Source organism: Gossypium hirsutum, chromosome A02, assembly GCF_007990345.1.
Source record: "Gossypium hirsutum isolate 1008001.06 chromosome A02, Gossypium_hirsutum_v2.1, whole genome shotgun sequence".
Taxonomy (NCBI): domain Eukaryota; kingdom Viridiplantae; phylum Streptophyta; class Magnoliopsida; order Malvales; family Malvaceae; genus Gossypium; species Gossypium hirsutum.
Genome location: NC_053425.1, coordinates 12322935 through 12345072, shown reverse-complemented (window position 1 = coordinate 12345072; position 22138 = coordinate 12322935). Strand labels below are relative to the sequence as shown.

The following is a 22138-nucleotide window of genomic DNA, read 5'->3' as shown; positions in this document are numbered from 1 at the left end:
AATTTGGGGTGTGATATTTTTCGAGAACCAGATATCAAACATCCATTGAGATTGGTAGTAGTGACATCTCCTTCCTTCAGTTCAAAATCGTCACACTCGTAGTCATCCTTCTGCTCACAATTCTAAACACCACCAGTAAGTGTTGTTTTGAACGAAATAAAACCCCCTTCCCCTGTCATCTCTTGATCTCCCACATCCGGTGGTTTATCTTCTCGACGACGCACATTTTTCAATGATCGTTTGGCACTTGCATCCTTTATTATTCCAGACTTCCTTCCATTAGCCATAATCTTTTTTATATTCTACTACTTTTTAGTTTAATGATATTGTCAATAGTTCAGATCCAATTGTCTATCAAATTTGATATGAATCAAACTTAAAATACATGTTCAAATTGTATACATATGTGTCTGTACTACATGTATAACTTAGGTTTGGTATGTTAAAAATACATATATTGTTAATGAAATCTGAAGGGCTAATTTTTTACCATTTCAAATCCGAATTGTTTATGTGGTAGATATACAAGTGTTTATATATACTGATCTTACCTAGGATTACAAATCTTAAGTTTGTTTAAGAAGAGAAAATTTAATTGATTAGTGTCTATAATTGATTTCTTCTGTGTAATTCTAATCGATAAGGCCTCATTGGTAAGTGTTACAAGATCTCGTACATTGGAACCACGATTATGGACTCAAATCAATTAGTATGGAACATTTTCTTTTCCAAGTGAAATCCTCTAGTATATGAAAAAGTGAAAAAGTGATTTCATTGTTGTGGAATAAGAAGCCTTCATATCTTAATACATGTATTTAATTTATTCAGGGCTATTAGAGTGGGATCCACTTTGGGGGAACATGAGTCTAAGCAATAACAAGAATATTTTTAGTAGAACATCTTTCACAATCCTTGGAGAGATAGCTCACTAATAGACCGATAGGTCAATGTCACAATCAATAGCATCACTAGCATCAATAAAAAACCTTTAAGCTTGTTATCCAAGAACTTGTTCAAAATGTTGGATCTAGTGCCCTAAATGTAGTATTTTCGTCTATGTACACTTATATTTTTCAAACATATTTGTTTAATAAAATTATCCATGAATTACATTAATACCATTTGTATATTGTTTTTAGTGGTTTTTGCACACAAAACAAAATGAAAGCAAATATTAGCTCACTAGCTATCTAATGTTTAACTAATACTAAGTGGTATTACGCGGTTGGATCATAATATGAAATGACAACTTGTATTAGTAGATGAATCTAAACATGTCCTTAATCTAATCGAAAATGAACAAACTGATTGAATGACTAATATGTCGTCTATCAAGTCCAATTGGGGAGATGTTTTGTCTTAAGCATTATAGTCGATGACTCTAAAAAAATAGAGATGTAGATGTGACTAACTGGACTGACAGTACATTAGACTGGACCTAAGTAGAATATATCCTAAATTTATTTTGAATTTATTCATTTGTGGCGTTTATAGTATGACATACCTTGACTGGATGATGGGCTACGTATGTATGACTCGTATACTTTGATATATGGAAAAGCCTGAGTTCAAATAGATAAGGAACTAAAAGATGTTGCATTAGGTGTATGATTTCTACATTATGTAGCACCATTCATAATAATGAAATTTATAGACCAATAAATAGGTAAATGATATCCTCTCATAGGCATTACATGATAGATGAAAAGTAAACATGACCACAGGTCATTTGTTTTTGTGATAAATGACTTAATTAATATTTGATAGTAATTGACTTTTCATAAAAGAAGATGTAATGGTTTTCATGAGATAAAATAAGATCATATTGGGACGACAAATTTATCGCAAGGAGATTAAAGATATCATATGAGGGTAACACATTATGACATGGTCATTGGACGAGCACTGATCAAGTATCTTTCGTAATGGTATGTAATTGCGGAGAGCTCGGCCATAATACTATAGTGGAACCACTTCGTGACTAAATGAGTTTATAATTAATAGGCAAAATGTTGAAACTTAAGTATAAATCATCTAAGCCTTAATTATATGTGTCCAATCGGTGCCTCCACTAACCAACACTTGAAGCTATTTGTGGTTCAAGAATAGCGGAGAAAGTCATTCAATTGAAAGATGAGAACGTCAAGTATCCATATTGCACAAAGCACAAATTCTTTTCGGGAAAAGTTTATTCTTACAAATATTACAAATCGAATCAGTTTTTTAAATTTTAATTTTCCGCTGTGACAAAAAATCATTTTTAAAAAGCATTTTTTTAACAAAAAAAACCCCAATTGGGGGGAGAGGAATGGGGTTACTTGGTATCAAATCCAAATTCTCATGCCTACAACATAATACCCTTGCCATTTGGCCAAGAGGTTATTAACTACAAGTGTTTATAATTTATTATGCCCTTTTAAATATGTTTCATATCATATTTGAGCTAGCATTAACCTAAAGTTAATAGATTAGCGGTGACATTAGTAATTTGTTTATAATCAATGCCATTGGTCAACAAGATGATTCTAATGGAAAGCTTTCACTACTTGCCAACAATGAAAATTTTGATTCCTTACTTCAACTATGTCCAAAAGTTTTAAAACTGAAGTTGTTGAGATTATTGAGCATGTTTGGAGTCATCTCCTCATGCTAACCATGTCTCTCGGACTCATGTCTTTGCTATGAACTACAAAGTTTGTTCAAATGTTTTATGACCAAACTATTTTGACGTTGGGTTTGTAACTAAAGTATTAGTAGAATAGTGATCTCAGTTGATGTATAGGTGTGAGGTTGCAGTTTAGTGAGTGAGTTTAATTTAAAACATAGATTTAGACAATTGATTTATAATTAATTACTCTTTTGATAAGGCCCCGCAGACATAGGAAAATGTGTCAAATTGTGTAATAAATTGTTGTGTCAATCTTTGCTATTTACTCTTTTAGTTGTACCTTTAGTTGGAACTCAACATATAATTGAAAAGCAACTCAATGCTAACATGCTTAATCATGATTCAACAATATCACTTTAAAAATTCACGACTAGATCTTGTACATCTAAATGCGACCCATTTACTTCAAAAAAATATATATATATATATATATAATGAAAAATTTAACTCTCAACCTCACTTTTTTATTTGGTATTCGCGCTCAAACTTTTATTTATTTTTATTAAATAATATATAATTCATAAAAAATTCAAAAATCATGTATTTGTTTTGATTTTTATAACTATAAAATTTTTTTCATCATATTTTTTTGGAATTTTTTATAATTTTTGAAAATTTTGAAAAAATAAATTTTTAAATTTTTTATTTATTTTCTAAATTATCAAAAATTATTTTTGGTTTTCTAATTTGAAATTTTTTCATAAATTTGGAAATATTAAAATGGTTTAAAATTCTTTTACATTAAAAATTAATTATTTAGAAATTTTATAATTTTGAAATAAAGTCGAATAAAAAATGATAACGAAAAAGAAGTCAAATAAAAAAAGAAAGCAAGGAGCAAGAGAGAAGATAAAGTGGATAACATAGGTTTGAACAAAAATCATTTAATGTCCATGAAATAAGGAGAAAAAATATTTTTGGTTTGAAATTGATTAACATATTTATTTTTAAGAGTAGAAAAGAAAAGAAAAGAAAAGAAGACCATTGATGATGAAATTACAAAGCGCTTTCAAAAGCCAACAATTACATGTATCTTAATGCCTACAATGAAAAACATGACCCATTCAATTACTTTTATTATTGATTGACTTGGAATCATCGAGTCAGCCTACACTTGAAATTGCTCAAGCTGAACATCCTTGGCTTTCAATGGCACATACTCTCCCAAATACACTTCCAAGTGATCCGACAAGGCTGATTTGTCTATGTTTTCATGGTGGTATGATTTGCACACAAAGTAAATCACCGTCTGAATAACTAATGCAAACAGGATCAACTTCGAAAGCAACAAAAAGCAAATAATTGCATACACAACCCTCATAGCCATCCCCAAGCTTCTTCCATGAACAACCAGACTCTGAAACGCTGCCTGGATGACGGCCAAGCTGATAACCAGCATCAAAAAGATGATTATGGCTACCCATAACTTTCCTTTGATCAGATTCTTGCCCTTCATCATGGCTTGGAACCCATAACACTCTTCTAAAACAGAGATAACGCTAGCCAAGTGCCAGATTATGGTCATATAAAGGAACCCCACGAAGTACAAAACCAGCAAAATAGCCAACACCGCATCGACCGCATCGGTGCCTAGTAATAAAATCACGCTACTAACCATGATGAAAATGGCCACAACATGATAGACAAACATGGTGAGGAAAGTACAGAGGAAAGTGACCATGAGCCTTTTCCAGACCTTGGGAACGACGGTCATGACTTTGTCGAAGGTGAGTTCTCGAGCTGTGTAAATGCAGGCGATGGTGTAAACGACAGCAGAAGTTGAGAGAAGGGAGAAGATTAAAAAGAGGGTGAAATAAGCAGCTTTGAAAAGCCAAAAGTAAGCCATTTCGTTGGAGATAAGGTCGTGGAGTTTCTGGGTTTTGGCGGGTGATTGAGCTTCATCGAGTTCCACCTTGGTGTGTATGATTTTCCTGAAGAGAAGACTGGAAACTTCCATGTGAAGGAGGTAGATGAAAGAGAGGGGAAGGATTAGAGACAGTGTGATTTTGCTGAAGATTTTTCTGCATGCAATGATGACTTTGTAGGATTCTTTGTAGATGCCGAAGAAGCCAAGGAATTGCATCTCTTCTTGCTCTCTGTCCATGGTGAGCCTTGAGTTGCAGAGAAAAAGTTTAGGGAATGGAGATGGAAGAGATGAGTTGGGTGTTTGTAAATGAAAAGATTGTTTGGTTATTTGAATTGAAATTGAAGGAGAGTGGAGAGAGACATGAAAGTGAAATGTGGAAGTTTTTGTTTGTCTTTAAAAAGACGGCAAAGACTAGGCCAATCGTTGCGTCCACGCCGAGGCCAAAATGGCTGGCCGATGCCAAATTATTCCACAGGGAAAGTCCTCGTTTCAATCGAGCTCAGTCAACACGGTTTTGTTCCCTTGCTCGGTCGCCACCAAGTTTTCTTCCTTCTTCAAATTTCACCAAACATCCATAGGTTTTAAATTCATCCCTAAACATCAAAGTATTTTTTAATGAGTACCCAAAATATCAATACCGTATTAATTAAATTATTTTATCAGTTTCAATACCTTATTAATCAAGTCATTCAATCAGCCTCACTAGAGATTATAAATATATTAAAACCAACTTAATTGAAATTAAAACTAACTTAACCAACCAATTCGGTTAATGTGGTTTTGGTTAGACAATTTTTACGATTAAATCGGTTGTAATGTTGGTTTATTTGATTATGTTTTCAGTTATCAATTATTGAATTTCATAATCAAACCAATGAACCCAACCAACTTAATATTTAATAATTTAAATTATTTTAAAAATATTTATATTTTATAATATATATAATTCAATTTATGTATGTTAAATATGTTTATATTTTCATTATTTTAGAATATATTTTACATAAATTCATTGATTAACTTAATTAACAGATGTTTAAGTCGATTTAGTGTTGGTTTATACTTTATACCGTATAAGTCGGTTTGGTTTTTGTATATGATAGTTGTTTAGGTTGGAAAAATTGTCTAAATTGACCAAATAATCGTTTGCTCAACTCTAGCTCACTATTAGCTAAATCACTAAATGTTAGCTCAAATCTTACAAGAAATATATTTAAAATGTGTAGGTTAAAGTATAAATACTCATATATCTACTAAATGAACTATTTGAATCTAACATAATTTTTAATAATATTATTTTCTAACACATTAAATCTAAGTCGTTCATATAATAAATATATACGTATTTACAATTTAATTTTAAAATATGGTTGGCATGAAATCCAAAATCACATTTATAACATAATATTAATATTTTAAGAGTTAAATTAGAATGTTGAGAATCAATATAAAATTAAAGCAATAATTTAGAGATCTTTGATGGAATTAACCATATTTGATATAAAAGTTTGTCGAAATATTAAAGAAATCATTCAATGACAACGTATCAAGCAAAATGTTGAAAAATTGGATCGAAATGTTTAGATGAGTTTGATGAATGATGATTTCCTTTTTTTACGTTTAAACATTGAACAAAGAAAATTAAAATTACTAGATGCGTTTAAAATAAAATATTTTATGTTAATAAATTTGTATCTTAATACTATTAAATAGGTGTTTTACTTTTAGATTTGTAATTTTTAATTCTTTTACTTAAAGATATATAGAGGTATAGAAAGATAAAAGTAACATCATAATAATCTTAATTATAATTTTAAAGAAGATATTTTTTTTTTGTAATTTATAATTGAGTTGATGACCTGATTAATGATGATATCAAATCAGTAAATTAGTGCTTAAATAATAGTATAGACTAGAACTTCTATCACATATGCGTGGACCACATGTTTAGAATATAAGTAATATATTTAAAATAACATACAACAAATAATAAAACGTATTGTTTGGAACTAATAATAGCACATGCAATATGTACAAAATTAAATGAAAAATTAGTTTAAATTGTAAGTAAAAAGAAATTAAACAAGTAGATAAATTATATTAAGATAATAAATGCACTCTAATTGTTTATTTTGATATTGTTATTTTTCTATAGCACGTCAATAAGTTGTCATGTTGGTAAAAATTCAATATAAAAATTTAATTATTTTTTGGTGAATTACAATAACAAGGTAAAGCCCAAACAACAAACACAACTAGCACGACTTGATCCCCGAGCCACACCTGAGGTGATGAATACCTTTGACTATCAGACCATCAAATGGGTTCAATATGGAAAGACATTTTCATAACTTTCCTAATCGAGTTAGTGTTCGATTGACTTGTGATACCAACTCAATCAGGAGTTTAAATAATAATATTCATATAAAATTGATCGGGGTAATAAAGTATGCATAATGAAATTTAAATGTATAAATTATATTTAATTAAAATTTTGGTTTAATGGTAAAATTAATATTTTATCAACTCAAATTGAATGGGTTCAAAACTAAATTTTTTATTGGTTTTCTATAATAAAAAAAAGGAAGACTAAAATACTCTCAAATAATATGGCTTATTTTAAATATGGAAAGAATTTTTGTAATTTCTCTAACCGAGTTGGTGCTCGGTTGACTCGTGATACTAACTCAGTTAAGGATTTAAATAATAGTATAGATACACAATGTGTGTGAAAGAAAACATTTTATGAAAAAAATTATTTTTTAAAAATTCATTTAATAATTATTATTGGTGTAATGCTAAAAAACTTATTTATAAATACATGAAACATATATTTAATTTTTTGAGTATTAATTTTAATTTTTTCATTTAAAAATTATATAAAAGAAAAAAATTTCATTAAAATAATAGATATTTAATAAAAAATAAATTCTTTTTATTGATACTCAATTAATTTCTAACCCTATTAAAAAAATTACATTTAACTTAATAATATCGTGTGTGTTTTTTGGGTGAGGGACAAAGGAGTAAAACAACATTACATAATGATAAATCTAGGAAAAGCCATTCCTCCATTATCTTGATAGACAAAGTTGAGAATCTCATTTGGGGCATAGTTTATTAATATCGCATTTAATATATAACTAAAAAGTCAATCTGTAAATTTAATTAAATTTAATTATAATAAATAATAAAATTTAATATATAACTAAAAAGTCAAGCTGTAAATTTAATTAAATTTAATTATAATAAATAATAAAATATAATCCTTACTTATTTAATTCAATTTTTATTGAATGAGAGAATTTTTAATGGTCAACCTATATAGGGAGCTTAATAACATCTTTTTTGTACTTATTCCAAAGGTTAAGAATCTTGAAAATTTTATACAGTTTCGCCCAATAAGCTTGTATTCAATTCTTTACAAGTTGATAATGAAGATCACTGTAAACAAATTCAATGTGATTTTTTCTAAGATTATTGGTCCAGAACAGGCAAGTTTTATTGTTGGTAAGAATATCACAGATAATATCATAGTGGCCCAAGAAGTTATCCACTCCATGAGGAGTAAACAAAAAAGATGAATGATCGTTAAGATTGATTTGGAGAAGGCCTATGACAATGTGGGATGAAAATTTATAGATGTCTCCATTCAGGCGACAAGCATTCTAGATTTCCTTCGAGAAGTTATTATGTCGACCATCACGAGCTCAACTATGCAGATCCTATGGAATGGTGTGCCCACTTAGAAATTTAGTCCAATTAGGGGTATCAAGTAGGGGTGTCATTTGTCACCTTACCTGTTTGTACTTTGCATGGAATGGCTAAGACAGTGCATTTGTTCATCCATTAATTCAGGTCAGTGGTCTCCTATTCATCTATCAAGGTTAGGGTCGACGCTTTCTCATTTGTTTTTGGCTGACGATATTGTTATATTTGAGAAATCTAATTTAAGCCAAGCTCATTTAATTAAGGAGATGTTAGATGAATTATGTAGTTATTCTGGACATCGAGTAAATGCTCATAAGATAAATATTTTCTTTTTTAAAGAGGTGAACAAAGAGTTGACAAAGCATCTTTGTGATTTGTTTGGTTTTCATAAAGTCCATAACATAGAAACGTTCTTGGAAGTTCCTCTTTTCTACAAAAGGGTTACTATCAGTTCTTTGAGGTTTGTGGAGGAAAAAGTTAAATTTAAGTTGCAAAAGTGGGATGCGAGGCAGTTGTCCTTAGCTGGCAGAACCATTTTAGCACATTCGGTACTCCTCACTATTCTTAATTACTTCATGTAGTTATTGATGATCCTGCAAGGAATATGTGATGAAATTGAAAGTATTATTAGACAATTCATATGGGGTTCTGTTGTAGGTAGTAGAAAGATGACTCTTGTTAGTTGGAATTCATTGTGCCAACCAAAGTTTGTAGAGGACTTGGGATTCGACATCTAAAGCATTAGAACGTTTCTTTTTTTGTTGAAGTTGGGTTTCAATATATTTGCGAATTTAGAGGCTCTATGGGTTCGTGTCCTACGGTTGAAGTATGGAATGAAGGAACTTACCCTATGGTATCTTCCGCAGTAATTGTTTTTTTCTATGGGGAGACCTGTCTAAGGTATGACATGTGCTTTGAGAAAATATTTATTGGTCAATTGGGGATGGTAACAACATTAAGTGTTTGAGGGATAATTGGATTCTGGAGATTGGTCCATTGATCAATCTAATTCCAGTTGGTGCAAACTTTGCTTTTGATTGTTACCTTAAGGAGATGGTCACAAAAGAAGGATTGTGGAATCTAGAGCTCTTTCGGTTTGGCTATCGAAAGAAATTATTGGGCGTATTACTAGTATTCCACCCTCGCACCCCTTGGTGAGTTCTGACAAGATTGCTTGGGTGGGCACCTCTTCAGGTTGTTTCTCTGTTAAAAGCGTTTATCGTATGATTAAGGAGAAATCATAGAATCCTAATATGGAAGTGTGGAATCCATTAAGAGGGTTCAAGTTTTCCTTTGGCTGGCTCTCAAACAATGATTACTTACTTGGGCAGAGCGACTAAGGAGTGGAATTGATAGCAATGTGAGATGTTCAATCTGTGGACATGAATTGGAGGATGTAATTCATGCTATTAAGGATTGTGTTGCAATGAAATACGTATGGTCTCAAATCATTCCACCTCAAAAGCAGGCTTATTTCTTTTTAGGTAATTTAAAGGATTGGCTTGCATCTAATTTGCAAAATCGTCATAATTTAGTTATGATGAATGTTGATTGGTTGAGCTTCTTTGACATTGTTGCTTGGCATATTTGGAAGAACATAAATATTTGCATCTTTCAGGGTGTGTCTTAGAGTGTAAAGGAAATTGTCAAAAATGTGTATAGTTGGGTTAAGCAATATTTTACTGTTTGTAATGGAGGTTCTACGAGGCAATTATCTAGGGTGGGTTCAGTGGAAAACATGGGATGTGCTGCTACAAGAGGAGTAGTGAGAGATCACAATGGGAAATGGATAATTGATTTTAACCATTGTTTGGAGACTTCTTCAATATTTGAAGCCGAATTTTAGGGCATTCTTGATGGTGTGTTGTTGATTAGTGTATACAAAAAACATGAAAGTTAATGAGGCTATCAAGGAATCCTTGTTGAAGTGTTCAAATTCAACAATAACCAAGCTCATTGCTCAGCTCTTGCAGAAAATGAAGAGTTTGTCTCTTGAATATACCCCTAGAAAATAAAATATTGAAGTTGATCGCATTTCTAAGTTTGCATTTGGTAGAGGGGAAGGTTTACAATTATTTGAAACATCTCCTTTTAAGTCTCTCTAGTGTTTTGTAGAGCTTTTCATTTCTTTCACCAAAAAATAAATATCGTAATCGAATCGAGTTGAGTTTACATAACAAAAAGAATGAACTTGTATTTGATTTGAAATTTGACTCAAACTTGATTGAATACTACTCTCGATTTTTGATGGCATATGCTCGTGTTAGTGCTTGAGACTTGGGTCTATCTGTAGCTTCTCTCTTCAACCTCTGATTTTCACTAACCTCACTACTAGCACTAGGTCTTCTACCCTTTATTGTGTTGGAGTAGTTCTCACAGTTTGTTCTACAGACTTCTCGGTAATTTTCAGATAGTTATTTATCATATGCTCTTTTAAACTACATTTAAGACATGCCTCAGGAATTGTCCTACACTTACCTATTTGAAATTTTGTAACATCCCGAAATAGGGCTTAGTCGAAATAGTGGTTTTGGAACCACAAATCCGAGGTCAATAAATTATTTTAATATTATTTTATGTGTTATAGCATGATTATATAAGTGCATGGAAATTTTGGTGAATTAATTTTGGCGTTTGAGTGCTTAATTGCGAAAAAGGACTAAATCGCATAAAGGGCAAAAATTTTGTTTTAATAGTCAAATGTGTCAAATTGCTAGAGAACCTTAATTGGGGGTCTTTAAAGTGAAATTAGACCATTAAATAAGTGATGGTCGGCCATTGGGGGGAGCAAAAGAGTTGAAAAGTCAAAATTTGGTATGGTTGGTATTGATGACATAAGCAAACACTAATAAAATAAAACAAAAGTAGCCACCCTTCTTCTCCATCTTTCTTCACTGAAAATACCAGCAAAAATAAGGGTTTGGAAGCTTGAAATTTCAGCAAACTCTTCACCCTGACAAGTAAGTGATTTAGATGCTTATTTTTTTATAATTTTTGTACTTTTGGAACCCTTGTAGCTTAATCTAGCTAATGAGGGACTATTTTTCAAAATGGTTGAAAGTATAAGATTTTACAATGAGAATATTCATGTTGTTTGCTGCAATTTTATGGAAGAAAATGAATCTTAGTTGTGAAATAAACAACTTTTGTGAAAGGTGTTAGCATGAAAACACCTAAAAGTATCATTTTATTAAGTTTGTAAAATAGAGAGTAAATGCATGTAACAATTGAAATCTTGAGTTGCTATAGTTATGGAAATGGTTTGGCTAGGCTTAAAGAGTAAGAAAATTGAATAAAAATCATTTTACGAGCCTAGGGGCAAAAGCATAATTTTGGCAAAGTTTAGGGGAAAAATTGTAAATTTGCCAAAATATGATTTTTTGGGTCAATTTGAATAATGTGAGTCCTAAATGGGCTATATTTGAAATGATAGATCAAGGAAATCGAGATTCAGGCTTAAATCGAGAAAATACAAGGTTATGGACTAATGGTAAAATTGTCGTTCTCGTATTCGAGGTAAGTTCGTATGACTAAATAAGCATGTTATCCATGTTATTGTTAATATACTTGAATCTATCTTGCTTCGATTATATTGAATTATATGTTGATTATATTGAGTATGATGAAATGATGCCAAAAGTTAATAACATTCACATGATGGTAGAATACATTAGAAATTCAATGGAATATGATATCCCATAAAAACGAGTAAGTCGTATGTAAATAATATAACTACATCGTTATTACACGTATTTGAATAGATATAGCATAAATTGCTTGATTGTAGAAATGATTATGAATGATGAGAACTGATGTAGAGGAACCTCCCGGTTGAACCTTAGGAATAAACGGATATTCATGCCATGACATTTGGGCGATATGTGTGTGCTAGTGTAAGACATGTCTGGGACATGCATCGACCACATTATGAAATGACAGTGTAAGACATGTCTGGGACATGCATCGGCATTGAGACGAGAGCCAGTGTAAGACATGTCTGGGACATGTATCGGCTGCGAGATGTGTTAGTATAAGACCATGTCTAGGACATGACACCTGCACAGATATGTGAGAGCTAGTGTATGACCATGTCTGGGACATGGCGTCGGCCTCGATTTCGATAGTCAGTATAAGACCATGTCTGGGACATGGCATCGACTTGATGGATGAGCCAGTGTAAGACCATGTCTGGGACATGGCATTGGCATTATACCCTATGTTTGAGGCTTAGTGAATATCTGATAGCATTCCAAATGGTTCAACGGTGAGAGTTACAGTTTAAGTTAAATGAGAAAAGTATAACCATGTTGTGAGTGGAATAGGTACTTACATGAAATTGATGAAATGTAAATTCAATTCATGTTATATGATTAGTAAGGAATGAATATGAACATGTTGAGCAACACAGTATGTATGTCAAGCTCAAGAGAAATGATTTCAATTTATGATGCACATTTAGTGAAGATGTAAATAGGTAATTCATGCTTATGAGAATGATTTTGTGATGACCTTGTGATTATAGTTCTATACTTATGATATATGAATATGTAACCTTACCAATGTGGTGAAAATGAATTAATATGGTGTGATAAACGTAGTATCGTTAATTTACACTAAAATAGTTTTGGACAGCAGCCATAGTCCGACTTTAAAAATCCACCAAAAATTGTGAAAATTGAGTTAGAGGCTGAATAAAATATGAAATTAAATCCTAATGAGTCTAGTTTCACATAGAGGAAATGATGTAAGCAAAAGAGTTTTATATTATGAAATATTTTGATTGTTGTGAGACAGAGTTGGAATGACTTCGAAATCCCCCGTTCTGATTTGAGAAAATCATTGAAAATTGTAAAAAAATATTTATGAGTTATAATTTATATGCTAGAATTATTGATGAGTCTATTTTCAAGAAAAATGACAGGAACATCATTCGAGTCACGTATTATGAGATAAGTAATTTTTAGTGAAGAGGGGTTAGAACTGTCAGATAGTGAAAAGGGTAACTTTAAGGAATAAATTGTACTAATTGGATAAATAAAAAATTCTGAAAATTTTATGATAAGAAGATATGTGAGTCTAGTTTCACGAAAAATTAGTAGGACTTAATTTGGAGTTCCATAGCTCCAGATATAAATAATTTAGTGACTGTGACTCGAGAAAACAGCTTGACTGGAACATGAGTAAAGGTGAAAATATGGTTGTATTACCATGAGAAGCAAGTTGATAAATTGCTTATTATTTTTATACGGTCTTACTAAGCTATAGAGCTTACTTCCTTACTTTCCTTTCCTTTAGCGTTTTTAGGTTAGCTCGGGGTTGGAGATCGTCGGAGGCAGCATCACACTATCAAGCTACTATCTTTGGAATAATGAAGCATATATTAGAAATTTCAAGTGAGTGGCATGTATAGTGATCTAGTTGATTAACATGTATTATTTTGCTTTGGCCAAATGTGTCAGCTTATATTGAGTTATATGTATATGGCTATGAGATGTGACTCATATTGATTATGGCTTGTAAGCCCAGCTATTCATGTCATATCTAATGTTTATAATGTGATTATGTTTGTTTGCCATGCATGGTTAGTAATATGACATGTGTGTTGGATGTATGCTCTATAACCAAATGAGGTGGTCATAGCCATACAGTAATTGCACGTTATAAACACGTGATAATGATTGAACGTGAGTGCTCAATGAATAAGTTGGTAACCATAGTATAATGATAAAAGTGGTTATCAAAATGACAAGTCTTATGAATGTGAAATAAGGAGTCTAGACTTGGTATTGCATGAGTAGATGCATTACTTGTAAAAGGACTTGTTAATGTTAAGGATGTGTCTTAATAAAGAGTGTTTAATCACTAAAATGATGGCATGATTTGCGATTTTTATGTGCATAAGGTTGTAAAAGATTATGGGTAACATGAAGGCTTGGAAAATAGCCTAAGTGTTGGCCACACGGGCTGAGACACGGCCATCTGTCTCAACCGTGTGAGGAACACGGCCTAAAGACACAGGTGTGTGGCCTGACCATATGGTTCGATGTGCATGCTGACGTCTTAAACAGAGAGTTACACAACCTGAGGACACGGACATGTCCCTATGTGACCCTGTCTCATGGAAAAATTTTCTAAGTTTTCCTGAAACTTCTTAAAGTTCTCGGTTTAGTCCCGAATCAATTCTGATGAATGTTTTGGGCTTCGTAGACCCAAATAAGAGACGACATGCATGTGTTTGAAAGGTTTTGAAGTAAAAGAGATTTTATGGCTCGATTTTTACATAAATGTGTATGTTCAAGTCCGGTAATGCCTCGTACCCTGTTTCAGCGTCAGACATAGGTAAGGGGTGTTACAAATTTTCCACAATGTTCATAAGTTAGTGTAGGTTTTTTCCTCGAAGCCCAGTACTTGCAACTGAGGTAGTTTGTTGAGTTTGTCTACCTTGTCCCCTTTGCCTTTGTATTTGAATAGGAGATAAGTACCTCAATCCTCAAAAGTTATTAGCTTTCTTGGCTGAAGGTGGTGGCAATGAACTAGTTGCTACTCACTTAACCTGTTGGATCTGGTATTCTAATTATAGTACATTTGTTTGTAAACTTGTAATTTTTTCAAATAGATTGATTAATAAAATAATTCATGAATTAAATTAATATATTTTGTATTATTGTCCTTACATGATTTTTGCACGCAAACCAAAATAAAAGCAAATGTTGCTTATTGGTTGTCTAAATGTTTAACTAATACTAAGCGATATTACGCGGTCAGATTGTAGTACAGAAAGATAGCTTGTGTTAGTAGATGAACCTAAACATGTCCTTGGTCTAATAGAAAATGTGCAAACCAATTGAAATACTAATATGTCATCTATTAAGTTTAATTGGGGAGATGCCTTGTCTTGGACATTGGAGCGAATGACTCCCAGAAGATAGAGACATAGATGTGATGACTGGATTGACAGTATATTGGATAAGACCTAAGCAGAATAGATTCTGAATCCGTTTTTGGATTTATTCACTTGTGATGTTCATAGTGTGACATACCTAAATCCTAAATGGATGCCAAACTATATATGTGTGACTCATAAACTTTGATGTAAGTAACAGCCTGAGTTCAAATAGATAAGAAATTAAAAGATGGTGCGTAGGGTGTATGACTTCTATAGTATGTTACGTCATTCAAAATAGTGGAATTCATAGCCCAAAAAATGGGTAAATGACATCCTCTCATTGGCATTACATGGTTGATGAAAAGTAAACGTGGCCACGGGTTGTCCGTTTTTGTGATGGATGACTTGATCACTATTTGATAGTGATTGACTTTTCATGAAGGAAGATGTAATGGTTACCATAAGATAAAATAGGATCATATTGGGAGAACGGATATTATCTTAAAGAGATTAAGGATATCCTATGAGGGTAACACACTAATGACAAAGTCATTGGACGAGCACTGAGTAGTTGTTTTCGTAACAGTATGTAAACATTTTTAAAATGATCTGAAATTTTACATATTACTTCTTAGCTTCTTAGCACTATTTTAGAATATAAAAATATTTCAAAAAAATAATTAAAAAAGTGGAATAAAATAGAAAAATACAAAAAAAATAATAAATCAAAAAATATTGTGTGGGTTGAATTTTGTATCGAAACTTTCTAGATCAGATCTGCATTATTTGAAGATGCTCCAGTTTTAATTTCGTGACTTTTGGACATCGGGAACATCTCGAACGAATTTTGTCAAGTTGCTACACAGTTTTTGGGTTTCAGCAATTTTCATTGACTCTTAGCCTTAGGTTTTCCTTTGTTTTTACTTTTTATTATTTCTTTACGCATTCTAACACTTTATTGTTTCTTGTGTTAGTAGGTTAAAACACGTTGCACATTCCTTCCTCTATGCGACATGATTCTTTGGTATCTAGCTGATTTTAGACTCCTAGTGCTACTAGGTTTGTTTTATTAATTTGAAATACATTCTGATTGATTGATATAGACACTTTTAAAATACTCACAAGATTAATTCTTATCTCATTGAGAACTTTATTTTATTTCTGAGTGCATAAATGTGAGGTTTGCTTAAATTTTCTTTTGAGTGTTGTGTTTTTTCAAGCTTTCACTATGACTCGTGACACTCGTAATCATAAAAACCATGATGAGACACCATCCGATAAAAAAGAACAAGTTATTACATTTTAGAATATTGTAGGGATGGTAAATTATCAACATCAACAATTGAAGGAGTTACATGATACAGTTGAGGCCAATTTGATTAAGTATCGAACAGAACAAAAAGAGAACATTAATCAGCTTGCCAATCAAATTCAAATGCTAACTCAAGTTGTTGCTCTTTTGGAGACTTGTTCGAATCGACGGTCTCGTTCTCATGATAGTGATGATGATGGGGACAATGAACAACTTTGTATTTTTTCTAATAATGGTAAACAAAGATATCGTCACACTGATGAAACTTTTGGTACTCCTAATCAAGGTGATAAACCATAATTTATACATATTTTTATCCCATGCTTAGTACATTTATGGGTGATTTCTCCTTAGATTTGGTGAATTCTATGCTCCTAATTCTTTAATTTCATGTTTTATACTTAGGTGAGCATAGGGGAGAAAAAAGAGCGAGAAACGGGCCGAAAACGGGCCGAAAATGGAGAAAATGGACCCACATAGGAAATCAACATGGCCTGGACTTCCTCACACGGGTGTGTCACAAGGCCGTGTCTGTTTGGCAGGATCAAAGCACGACTTACATGGGTAGACTACACACCCGTGCCTATTCAACAGCCTTGACCACTGGCTGGAGTAATCGTACACGGACGTGTCCATACCGAGCCCAAGTATAGTCCTATTCGGAAAAGGCCAATTTTGAAGGCTCTTAGGCATCCTAAAGCCTATTTAAATACCTAAGGAGGCACTTAGAAGGGGGACACAGAGTAGGAGGCAAGGAATTACTCAAGGGAAGCCGATTGGTCCATTTCAGAAGTCGGATTTATCATCAAGACTGAGGATCTCCCTTCAATTTCCATTCAGGGGTTTTGGGTTTTTTTTATGTTTTGTATTCATTATTCTTCTGAGATGTTTTCTTTTATAATTATGAACTAAACCCCCTAAATACCTAAGGGGAATGAAACCTAAGACGGATCTTGTTATTATTATCTGAATTGTATGATAAATATTTGACTTGTTCTTAATTATGTGTTCTTAATTCTTGTTTAAATATTCCAGGATATTGATTCAAGTTAATGCTCTTATTCAGAGGAGGAAGAGACCCTATCTAAGAGTAAATTTGTTATAATTAAGCGGAGTTGATTGCACGCCTAGAGATAGGGTGATAAGATTTTACCGGATTAGGGTGAAACCTAATAAGGGGATACATAGATCAAGTTAATGCAACACTAGAGCGTTAATTAGAAAGAGATTTCAATTAATCAACCTAGGGTTAGACGTTATTAGTCTCGAGAGAGATAATAATATAACTTAGGGATTTCTACGGATCAAGTCAAATGAATAAATCGTCTGGTTCAGAGTCAAATAACAAGTGAAGTCTAGGTGGATTTTTCCTTGGGTATTGTCTTAATCAATCGAGTTTTCCCAAAAGTTTTTTTTCCCAATTTTCTCTCCGTGCACCCTTAGTTTAGTTAAGTAGTTTAGATAAACAAATCCCTTAATTTTTAGGCTAGATAATAAAATGATAGTAATTACTAGTACTCTTGGTTCCTTTGGGTTTGACAATCCAGTCTTGCTAAAGCTATACTACTGTTCGATAGGTACACTTGCCTTCATCGTGATAATAGTTAGTTTCAAGAACGATTAATTATAAATTTTTAAAACTTATCGCGAATATCACGTACCACAAGGCCAAACTTCTGTGACTAAACCAAAGTTCAACATTCCACCATTTTGAGAGAAGTATGATCCCGAAGCATATTGTGAGTGGGAATAAAAAATTGAACTTATATTCCGTCACTATAAATGCTTAGAAAAGGAAAAAGTCTTATTGGCAGCCTTTGGATTTTCGGATTATACGTTGAGTTGGTGGATTCAACTTGGAATTAATTGTCAAAGAAACTATGAAAGGGTAATTGAAACATGGGACGAGTTGAAGCAAGTGATGGGAAACCATTACGCTCCTTATTACTGCAAAGAGATCAAAACAAAATGTCGACTAAGTTAACCAATAAGTTGATGAGTACTTCCTGAAAAGATGACCAAACAAAGGAGTACAATTGATCTCTCACCTATTGTGAAATGTTATTGGTGTAGTTCAAAAGATCATGAGGGTTTGCAATGTCCAATTAGATAAGAAAGTAAGTATGACTTCGTGCCTTCTATTGACTCTTACTCTAGTGGAAATGTGATTTGTGATGACAAACTTTATGAACCGGAAAAAGATGATAATGAGAATTTTTTTTTCTTGAATTTATAGAGTTAGATGATATACAAATATCAGGTTCTCCTATTGAGATATATTGTAATAAATTGAATATTTATAATACTTGTGAGGGGAATATGGGAATTGAGGAAGAATCATATGAAAATATAGAGAGATAAGAGACCTTGAGTGATAAAAGTCTACTTGATGGTCTAAATTTGGTGAGTAAAAATTCATATAAGGTAAAATTAGAGAGTTCTCAAGTAGAAAAAGAAAATGAAAAGTAAGAAAATACTCATACAAAAGTAAGGAATGATTATGTTTCAGCTAACCCTTACTCAAAATTTGTTAGTGATATTTTTTTATTACTTGATTTCAAGGATCCATTGACAGACTTCCAATTATATTACTCTACCATCGATAAACGATTTTACTTATGGGAGAGAGGTAAGTTGAACATTGATATTTATCCACAAATACTACAAAGTAAGAAAAGTAAGGAAACATTAGAAATTGATTTAAGAAGGCACACCTTGATTGGTTTTGATGAGTATGCTACTAATTTTGTTTTTTGTTACAACATGCTTTCTTGTTGGTCAAATTTCATTAAACCTTGATCTGAAAGTTCAATTGATTTTATGGGTTTATCTAGATTTGTAAAGGTTAAAAATAGTAATTTTGTTTCACTAGATAGGTTTATTAAAACATTTTATATATTTTCTCTTGCAACAAAATTTTATGTTTTGACCTTTAACAATGAATTTTTACATAATCTTAACCTTCTTGATTTTTATAATTATGTGAAATTCTTAACTCATTATTGGAAATTCTTATAGATGACCATGTATAATCAAAGACAATTATAGGTTATTTTTTACTTAAACACTCATGTGCCTAATATTTCTTTGTTTAGTGTTGATGGTTTGTTTTTAAAGGAGAGATACATGATCCATGCTGATTTGGGAGATCAAAATCATATCTTTGATCCTGGATATGGTTTTGGCACACAAGAAAGCTTAGGTAAGTATTTTTTTCATTTTATTTTTATTTATTTTAATCCTTTTTATTTTTGTGCAACTGAAGATTCGGTGATAAATCTTCTTAGGGAAGGGGGAATGATGTGTGTCTCAAGGCCAAATTTCAGACCCATGGATGTGAAGGGCTCATACTACCTCAAAGCCCAACAACAATGTTAAAGGCCAAAAAAATCAAACAAATATTCGATCAAAGACAAGATTTGAGAAAGATTCGTGGAAGATTCTTTTCAAGGAAATGGGGAATGATACATGCACAGATGAAGTGAAATTTATTAGATTCCATTCACCAAAGCTACCAATTTTCAAGTTTGGGAAATCAACACACTTACGATGCATTTTGGATAGGATTCAGGCATTTTTGGGTTAAGATGTCTTCATGGTGTTCAAATATCTATCTCTTAGCTTCGAAATGCACTTTGAATCACTCGATTTCGAGTTCAGGAGCTCAAGTTATGACTGTTTTAATAAATATTGCACGAGTAGAATTTTTGGACGTGATTATGACGGGAACTACAAGTTTTAGGCTTTTAATTCGAGTTTAAATCATATTGGGTTCAAGTTTTTGGCTTAATTTTTGTTATGTATGAGCCCAATATTGTATTTATCAGCTCCAATTATTTTATTATTTTATTATTCCAAATTTTTAATAATGACTAAGTAGTTTAAGTTATTTAGGAGTTTTATGTGAAGAAGAAAGTTTAATTTAAAATTAATTCTTGTTTAGGTTAATTAGAGTTCTAGTATACATAAGATTTTTATTTAGATTTATTTAGCTAGCCTATATATAGGCCTTTGCATTTTACACAAATCATTCAATTCATTATTATTCAACTTCTCTTTTGAGTTAATAAATTCTTTTTGAGTTTTATTTCCAAGAATTTCTCTTGAGTTTCTTTTAGAAGAGTTTTAACAATCTTTTCAGATTGTGGGGATCATCTTCAAAATTTTTCTTGCGAAGTTGACTTTCTTGAAGGGGAAATTAGAGCTGTTTGAAGGGGGTTGTGGATTCTTTGTGTTTCCAAGTCTTCTTAAGACTTCTGTATGCCACGTTCTATATTTTTCATTTATCTTCTTTACTTGATTCCTTATTATTCTAATCTTTGATTTATTATTTTATTTTAGTTATTTATTTTAATTTTTTATTTGATTGGATTCGATTTCGTTTCAAGTTGTGTCGAAATCCAAGTTTCTTTCCAAACGTTTAGAGCCCTAAGTAAAATCCGTAACTTTGACAAACTTTACAATCCGTTTTTGCATTCATCTGCCTTATTTTTTATCAATCATTAACTAGGGTTGTCGCCCCCTATATCCTAGATAGGATATTATTTTTTTAGTGAAAATAAACTACTACAACTCTATAAGGGTTCTACCTTCTCTTTTTATAAATAGATGGCACTGATAGAGCTATTTATGCTACTCTTGAGATATTGTTATTCTGCCAAAATATAAAGAGAATTTATTCTCAAATTTTAAATATATTTTTTCAGAATAACAATTTTACCTGTTTCTATTAAACAAGAGAGAATTTCCATTTTCACCCAAAAATGAAAACTTTTTGAAGTTCTATGTTTTGTTTCAACTAGTTTGAGCCCACACGCGAAGCAATTTGTGGTATGAGAATAGCGGATAAGATCGTTTGGTTGAAAGTTAAAAAACATCAAGGATCCGCTTATCAGAAAACACAAATGCATATTCAATAAAGGTTTATTGCTATAAATATCACAAACCGGGTCGGTTTTCAAAATTTTAATTTTCCACCGTGCAAAAAAACTGTTTTCAAACCAGGATTTTTCCAACATAACCTAGCCCTTTTCTTTTTTTTTTCTATTAATACCCTTTTCAATTCTATGAGCTCTCTCAACAAGTGTAAAAAAGTCTCTTAACCCCAAAGTTGTCACAAGAACAAAAATATCTTCATTAAATCCCCACTCAAATATTACACACTTATTAGCTTCTATTGCCACTAATTTTATTGCATACTTACTCAATCTAATAAATTCTTTCTCATATTATTATTGCGGCAAGTTGTTCTAATTTAAATTAATGAACTCCCTTTTCTTCTTTTCAAGATATATCTGGTCAACATATGTCTTCCTGAACTCTGTCAAGAATAAGTTCCAATTAATCCTTTTGGCCAAATTTACACTTCTCATAGTAGTCCACCATTGGTAGGCTTCTTCTTTTAATAGAGAAACATTGCATCTCAACTTTTTTACATTAGGACATTGTAATTCTTCAAATACTTGCTAACTTTTTCTAACCAATATTCAGCAATAATGGGATCATCTTCTTTTCTCCCTCTAAATTCTTTCGCCCTATGCTTTTTAATTCTCTCTAAAATAGACCAATGATTCTGGGTAGGAGGCTGGGGTTGAGGTTCAAGTGTAAGTGGTTGCACGAGAGGAGCAAGTGAAGGTGGTAGAGGAAGAGCTTGAGGAACAACTCTCATGAACTGTTGAAAGAATTAATTCATTG

At 32.0% G+C, this 22138-nt stretch overlaps 1 protein-coding gene across 1 annotated transcript; it reads right to left on the bottom strand.

Annotated features, from left to right (window-relative positions):
* Positions 1 to 3629: 3629 nt before the first annotated feature.
* LOC107951471 (uncharacterized) lies at positions 3630 to 5106 on the bottom strand. Its single transcript, XM_016886534.2, has one exon. The coding sequence runs from the start codon at positions 4770 to 4772 to the stop codon at positions 3777 to 3779; it is 996 nt and encodes a 331-aa protein (XP_016742023.1). The 5' UTR covers positions 4773 to 5106; the 3' UTR covers positions 3630 to 3776.
* Positions 5107 to 22138: the final 17032 nt, after the last annotated feature.